The following is a 7,500-nucleotide window of genomic DNA, read 5'->3' as shown; positions in this document are numbered from 1 at the left end:
CATTAAACCCCATCTTTATAACTGATGATGTCACAGTGAGGATGAAGATCCAGAGGATGGTGATCAGTGTGTGTTCCTCTGTGGTGGGTCTTAGTGTTAGTTGCGTTTCATGGGCCTAGTCTCTTATCTCAGAATAAAGTGTAAACACAATGATTCAGATGGTTCCTCTGTTCCACACCTGATCCTGATAGACGATAAATAAAAGTTTTCCTAATACACCTTTAATGTACGTCAGCCTTTAATCAGCAGTGTTGTGTTTTCATTCTTCTTTTGGATTATTTGTCTTTATTTTTCAGTGTGAACTGATGGATAAAGAATAAAATACAATTTTCTAAATATATTCTGAAAGACTTTGTAGAGATAAAGAGCTCCTAAAGAACTAAACATCTGCCCTGATGTTGAAGCCACTTTATTTCTGCTGAGACGTTTCCTCCGAAGTTACATGAAGGTTTTTATCATCACACTCGTCACTGCTGCTGAGTCCAACCTTTTTTTTTTTTTTTTTTTATACCATTTCTGTGAATCTGCTTCGTAAAACTGAAACTGTGGTCTGAAGCTTCAGTTTCCTTCACTTCCTCTCTCACGTCACCTCCATCTGCTTCTCGTCTTTCTTCTGATTCTTTGCAACGTTAAAGAGAGACACACATCATGTCATCTCTAATACCTGTGTAGGAGGAAACACATCAAAACATTCAAGCTGCACAGAGAAGATCGTTCGATTCTGACCGTTCACGTAGACATTATTGTACAGTTTAGTGTAAGTAGGTCAAATTGAGTGTGTGTGTGTGTGTGTGTGTGTGTGTGAGAGAGAATCGGCCACAGACTCAGTGGTAATTCAGTAGTCAAACAAAGGTGGAGATTGATACAGAGCCGCACCTACAGGACGTATAGTGAGGTCAGGACAGATCATATCTACAAACCTGTAAACACAACAGCAGTGAAAATGTGAACTTCTTCTCAGCTTTGGATCTTTATCACTTTAAATATTTGGTGTTAATGACACGTGGTAATGAACACATTTACACAAGTGCATGAGTTTTATTGAAGCTCTTAAGGCTGTTTGTATGGCAGTCACTAAAAAGCTCTCACAACATGTACGTTCCTGCAGTCGGTCCAGTGCATCTACACACACGTCACGTCACGTCTCAGAGCTTCACAGCTCATCATAAAACACACGCCATGTGAAGCTTCCTCGTCGTCTCTTACACAGAAACAGAACATTCTCCCTGATCCGTATCTCACAGCTCCACTCTGTACACTACGAGTACGAGCGTTAAGTGTCCGCTGATCTCACGACTGAATACACGACTTCTTCTGGTTGCGTTTTTGTCCTTTGGAGCCTGAAAAGACACAAAGACGACATTATTCCACCGAACAGCTCTGAGAAACCTGCCATCAGTGTCCAGGTTTAATCCCATCACAGTCTTACACAATAAACTGGAGTCAACTTTATACTAAAGCTCTGTTCACACTGCACACTTAAAGCTTCTGCATCGTCTCTAATCACTTATCACAATCACAAAAATAGGAGCTCGTTAGTTGTTATAAAAATCAATACTGAAGTAGGTGTGAGAGCTTTATCACAGACCACATCTCAGACTGATGACTCCATAAACGAACGTCACTGCAATCTGTAATTATTTCTACTGATTAATAATAATAATTAAATGTCACGCAACACTTCAGCAACAGCACCCAGAGACCTGGAGGTTCCTGAGCGTTTATACTGCAGTGTTTAAGTGAAGTGAAGTCAGGACACGAGGTTAAACACTGAAGAAGAATTGAACATCAACATGCTGTAACTCTGACTGTGTGTGTTGTTAAGATGTTTGTATTGTTTGTTGTGTTGGAGGATGACGAGAAGCTCGTACCTTCCTCTGCTCCTGTGCTGATCACCTGCATGGAAACGCTTCTCTGAGGCAATTTGGAGGATTTTTTGCTTTTAAATTTTAGCAGGTTTGGTTTTTCTATGACGACAAACGAATCGTCCAGTTCGTCTATGACCGCACTCGCGTCTTTATCCTGTGATGAAGAAGGTGGTGTGTGTTTGCCGTTGGGTATCTGCACGGTCTCAGGCTGCACCTCCTTCACATGATTAGCCGTCTTCGGCGACTCCTTCGTGTGATTGGTCAGTTTTGGGGAGTCTTTGATCTGAGTGGTCAGTTTTGGGGAGTCTTTGATCTGAGTGGTCAGTTTTGGGGAGTCTTTGATCTGAGTGGTCAGTTTTGGGGAGTCTTTGATCTGAGTGGTCAGTTTTGGGGAGTCTTTGATCTGAGTGGTAGGCTTTGCTTGGCCGTGATTGGCTGTTTTCACGTCTGCTGTGTTGTGATTATTGGCTGTCTGTAGATCTGGACTCTGATTGGGCGATCTGCCTTTGAGGAACAACCTGAAGGAGCTGCGCTGCTTCTTTGAACCGAACAAAGGTGATTTATTTACATCTCCTTTACTTTCACTCGTCTCCTCCTGAGGCGCTCCGTCTGACTGCTTGTTAGCGCCCCCACTGGTGTGGAGTAACTTCTCCATGTTGCTTTCTGAGCTGTTCCTGGTGTGTTCCCTGAGCCTGCTCAGATCCTGCAGTGAGCCAGTGAGGCCTAAACTGTTTCCCACCACCAGGGCGTATTTGGGATTGTGGTATTTGTGAGCAGGAACTTTCAGATTGACCTGCTTGGATTCTCCGAGAGACACCTGAAAGCGAGAGGTGGATGCAGGTGGAGCGGGCTGGGTTGTGGTGGGCGGAGCTTTCAGGAGGGGGGTGGGCATGGTGTGTCTGGGGGGTTTGGGAATGTGGAACTCTTGGTACAGGTCCACTTTCTCAGACACAGCATAAAGCTCACGGAAATCGCTATCGAAGAAGTCGACCACATGACCGGACATGACGGTGATGGTGTTCCGGTTCATCCGAGACGAGGTCCATGTGAAACTGTGGGAGGAGACGGAAATGTATAACTGACCGAACGGAAATAATAAAGAAACAAATCAATAAGTAAACGTTGTGGTCTAATTACATTCAAGCATTTTTAGAATAGAGGTAAACTGATGTGACCTGTAGGAGCCGAACATCACTTTCTCTCCGTCCACCAGCATGTACTTGGAGCTCAGGGACCCCGGCAGTTTTCCGAAGGACAGAGCAAGACCGCATCCTCTTACCATCCTCACACACATGTTCTGATGAAACAACCACAAAGATACGGAGTTTAAACTCAGCAACATGACACGAGCACTGAAATTATTCATTCATCATAAAGCTGCTCCGCTGAAATGAAACATCACCACAGAACTTTGTATCATGAGAATAGTTCAGTCTTCTGTCTTCAGTGTGGTTTATAACAAACCATTACCTTGTCTTGGGGTGCACAAACTTTTGCACTCATCTGTATTCTGTGTGCTTAGTACTTAGAGAGAAGGTGCGTTTTATACAATCACTTAAACAAACATCCAGCAAGAAGCTGTTCATCGAGAAGTGTGTGTTTAAACACCCACCCACACACACACACACACACACACACACACACACACACACACAACACACACAACACACACATACATACACACACAGGAGTGCCACTGAAAAGAGAAGACTGGAACAAGAAACAGAGAATAAAGAAGCAAATATGTGTGTGTGTGTGTGTGTGTGTGTGTGTGTGTGTGTGTGTGTGTGTGTGTGTGTGTGTGTGTGTGTGTGTGTGAGAGAGAGAGAGAGAGAGAGAGAGAGAGAGAATTTTAGGAAATAAAAGACCTAAGTGAAGTTTCTTGAGCTTTTTTTACTCTCTGTTCTCAGGAACCATGGAGACTGTAACAGTATTACTGTGTGTGTGTGTGTGTGTGTGTGTGTGTGTGTGTTTTGTAGGCCAGACTTCAGCAGTAATTCTTTCCCTGTACAAAGAAGGGAGTTAACACAAAGGGGGATTTGGATGGAAACTGAAGCAACGTGGCCACAAACACACAAATGACTATTTGTTCAGTTTACACACTGTAGCAACATAACGCTCTTCTTGCACTCATTTCAGCACACACACACACACACACACACACACACACACACACACACACACACACACACACACACACACACACACACACACACACACACAGGGGGAGGGTCATGAGTCACACACTCGTTCCAGCACACACACACACACACACACACACACATCAATTTCTGACATTTGCAGCTTATTATTCTTAAGATTTTTGTAAACATATGTTCTGTATTTGGGGTGTGTGTGTGTGTGTGTGTGTGTGTGTGCGCGTGTGTGTGTGTGTGTGTGTGTGTGTGCTGGAATGAGTGCAAGAAGAGCGTTATGTATGACTCATGACCCTCCCCCTGTGTGTGTGTGTGTGTGTGTGTTCTCACTCTGAGGTGTTGAGCTGAGATCTGCAGCCTGTTGCACATGTCCAGGAAGTGAGGAAGACCTTTCTCATCCAGCAGCAGGTACACAGCAACACCACGTTTACTTGCTGCATCCAGAAGATCCTGCAGGATGAGCAGGTCTGTAAGGAGGTCCATGACCACAGCTATGACCTAACACACACACACACACACACACACACACACACACAGGGCTGATGTTTAAGGAAGTGTGTCTGAAGTCAGCAGTGAAGTTAAAATGTAAAACATAAGTTTTGTGACTCATCAGTGTGGAATTCAGTGTAGAGTGAAACTGAGGATTCAGCAGATTCACATGTTGGAGCAGAGCTGCACTCTGACCTTCACACACAGCTTGCAGTGTGTCAGACCTTCACACACAGCTTGCAGTGTGTCATGTTCATCATTAAAACTCACTTTTCCTCACCACTAGCTTCATTATAGACTTATGAATATAAATGAATATGCAAATTGGGAGGCACACCCGTGCCCTTCTGCCTTAACACGCAAATATCATGAACTTACCTAGCGGGTTAGCGAACTGCTAGTCTCAAGTTACTAATTTTCTCTTATTTCAAGCAGCAGAATATCAGAATGTTACCATGACAACCACCCTCCTGCCTATAGCTAACAAAGGTGAAGTGATCCTGCAGGATCTGTGGGCGGAGTTTTAAAGCCCCGCCCCTGCATTTAAACAAACAAACAAACAATAAACAGGATTGTGATAAACTGCATAAAACTTTAAATGTTTGACCTTAAATCATCAATGTAATGAGAATCAGCCTGGAGGAGGAGTTTATCTAAGCCACACCCACTTCAGCTCAATTCTAAAGGCAGCCTCCTAACAGAGGATTAATTCAGTAAGAGTTTTACAGCTCAGTTGTTGTTGAATATCAGGTTTAACTGAAGTGTCTCTGATCCACACAGATGATTAAAATGTTGTTGTGTGAGAATGAAATTCAAATCCGAGATGAAAACCAATCGCTTAATGATCCTGAAAAACAAAAACAGGTTCCACACCCCAGCATGATGAAGACTGTGTGTGTGTGTGTGAGTGGGGGTTTGTGTGTGTGTGTTTATGTATGTGTGTGTGAGACTGTGTGAGTCTGTGTGTGAGTGTGTGCGTGCGAGTGTGTGTGTGTGTGAGTGTGTGTGTGTGTGTGTTTATGTATGTGTGTGTGAGACTGTGTGAGTCTGTGTGTGAGTGTGTGCGTGCGAGTGTGTGTGTGTGTGAGTGTGTGTGTGAGTGGGGGTTTGTGTGTGTGTTTATGTATGTGTGTGTGAGACGGTGTGAGTGTGTGTGTGTGTGTGTTTATGTATGTGTGTGTTTATGTGTGTGTGTGTGTGTGTGTGTGTGTGTGAGTGTGTGACTGTGTGAGTCTGTGTGTGAGGGTGTGTATGCGAGTGTGTTTGTGTGTTTGTGTGTGACTGTGGTAGTCTGTGTGTGAGGGTGTGTATGAGAGTGTGTGTGTGTGGCTGTGGGAGTCTGTGTGTGAGTGTTTGTGTGTGAGTGTGTGTGTGCAAGTGTGTGTGAGTGTGTGATTTGTGTGTATGTGTGTGTGAGACGGTGTGAGTGTGTGTGTGAGTGTGTGTGTGTGTGTTTATGTATGTGTGTGTTTATGTGTGTGTGTGTGTGTGTGAGTGTGAGTATGCATGTGTGTGTTTGTGTGTATGTGTGTGACTGTGCGAGTCTGTGTGTGAGGGTGTGTTTGTGTGTGTGTGTGTGACTGTGGGAGTCTGTGTGTGAGTGTGTGTGCAAGTGTGTGTGTGTTTGTGTGTGACTGTGGGAGTCTGTGTGTATGCGAGTGTGTGTTTATGTGTGTGTGTGTGACTGTGAGAGTCTGTGTGTGAATGTGTGTGTGACTGTGTGAGTCTGTGTGTGAGTGTGTGCGTGCGAGTGTGTGTGTGTGAGTGTGTGTGTGTGTGTGTGTGAGTGGGGGTTTGTGTGTGTGTTTATGTATGTGTGTGAGACGGTGTGAGTCTGTGTGTGAGTGTGTGTGTGTGTTTATGTATGTGTGTGTTTATGTGTGTGTGTGTGTGTGTGAATGCATGTGTGTGTTTGTGTGTATGTGTGTGAGGGTGTGTATGCGAGTGTGTTTGTGTGTTTGTGTGTGTGACTGTGGGAGTCTGTGTGTGAGGGTGTGTATGCGAGTGTGTGTGTGTTTGTGTGTGTGGCTGTGGGAGTCTGTGTGTGAGTGTTTGTGTGTGAGTGTGTGTGTGCAAGTGTGTGTGTGAGTGTGTGAATGCATGTGTGTGTTTGTGTGTATGTGTGTGACTGTGCGAGTCTGTGTGTGAGGGTGTGTTTGTGTGTGTGTGTGTGACTGTGGGAGTCTGTGTGTGAGTGTGTGTGCAAGTGTGTGTGTGTTTGTGTGTGACTGTGAATGTGTGTGTGACTGTGGGAGTCTGTGTGTGAGTGTGTGTGCAAGTGTTTGTGTGTGACTGTGGGAGTCTGTGTGTATGCGAGTGTGTGTGTTTATGTGTGTGTGTGTGACTGTGAGAGTCTGTGTGTGAATGTGTGTGTGACTGTGGGAGTCTGTGTGTGTGTGTGTTTATGTGTGTGTGTGCACGTGTGTGTGGGTGTTCAAACTATCAGAATAATGATCAGAATAAAGAAGTTCAGAGTGTGAGGTGATGAGAAGAGACAGATGAAGTGCTCTGATCTTTTCCTGAGCTGTGTGTTAGCAGAACAAGCTCCGCCTCCAACCGTTCAGAGAGGAGGAAAGTTCTTTCTCTAGAACAGGAAATAAAAAAACAACATCTGGAAAGACAAGTCAGGAATTAAACGTAGTCCTGCTTCCTCTTTGTCAATCTGCACTCAGAGTCCTAATAAAGTTTCTGGGCTTCTTCTTTTTTCCTGCTTCCTTTACACAAAAAAAATCACGATCTTGACGTTTTCCTGAGTTCCTCAAACGTTCCACACTTTTTATAAAGTCCCTAAATAGCTTCCAGAGTTCCATAAAAAATCTTGGGTTCCTCTAAAGGTTCCCGTAGCTATAGACATGTTTTATAGGAGGACGGTGAGATGTTATGGAGGATCTGATCTATAAACCCAGTGAAGACAGAAGGACATAAGAGTAACGACTCTCTCTTCCTTTCTTTCTCTGGTCATGTGACTGATGGGATGTGAGTAGAAC

General features: G+C 44.3%; 2 protein-coding genes across 2 annotated transcripts in view; one reads left to right on the top strand and one right to left on the bottom strand.

The window, feature by feature from the left end:
• The window catches only part of sgsm3 (small G protein signaling modulator 3), a 234,304-nt gene that overhangs the window by 112,635 nt on the left and 114,169 nt on the right, over window positions 1-7,500 (top strand). The gene's annotated exons all lie outside the window — the stretch shown is intronic.
• Window positions 394-7,500, bottom strand: part of LOC132860899 (protein FAM83F-like) — an 11,529-nt gene continuing 4,422 nt past the window's right edge. The window contains exons 2-5 of the mRNA XM_060892199.1: window positions 4,355-4,522; window positions 3,044-3,165; window positions 1,872-2,920; window positions 394-1,340 (exon numbers count right to left, since the gene is read on the bottom strand). Coding sequence (XP_060748182.1) covers window positions 1,291-1,340; window positions 1,872-2,920; window positions 3,044-3,165; window positions 4,355-4,522 — 1,389 coding nt within the window. The 3' untranslated portion in view covers window positions 394-1,290. The remainder of the gene's footprint in view (window positions 1,341-1,871; window positions 2,921-3,043; window positions 3,166-4,354; window positions 4,523-7,500) is intronic.

This window comes from Tachysurus vachellii, chromosome 18 (assembly GCF_030014155.1).
Source record: "Tachysurus vachellii isolate PV-2020 chromosome 18, HZAU_Pvac_v1, whole genome shotgun sequence".
Classification (NCBI taxonomy): Eukaryota; Metazoa; Chordata; class Actinopteri; order Siluriformes; family Bagridae; genus Tachysurus; species Tachysurus vachellii.
The sequence above is the reverse complement of the archived record's forward strand: the minus strand, read 5'-3'. Positions and strand labels throughout refer to the sequence as shown.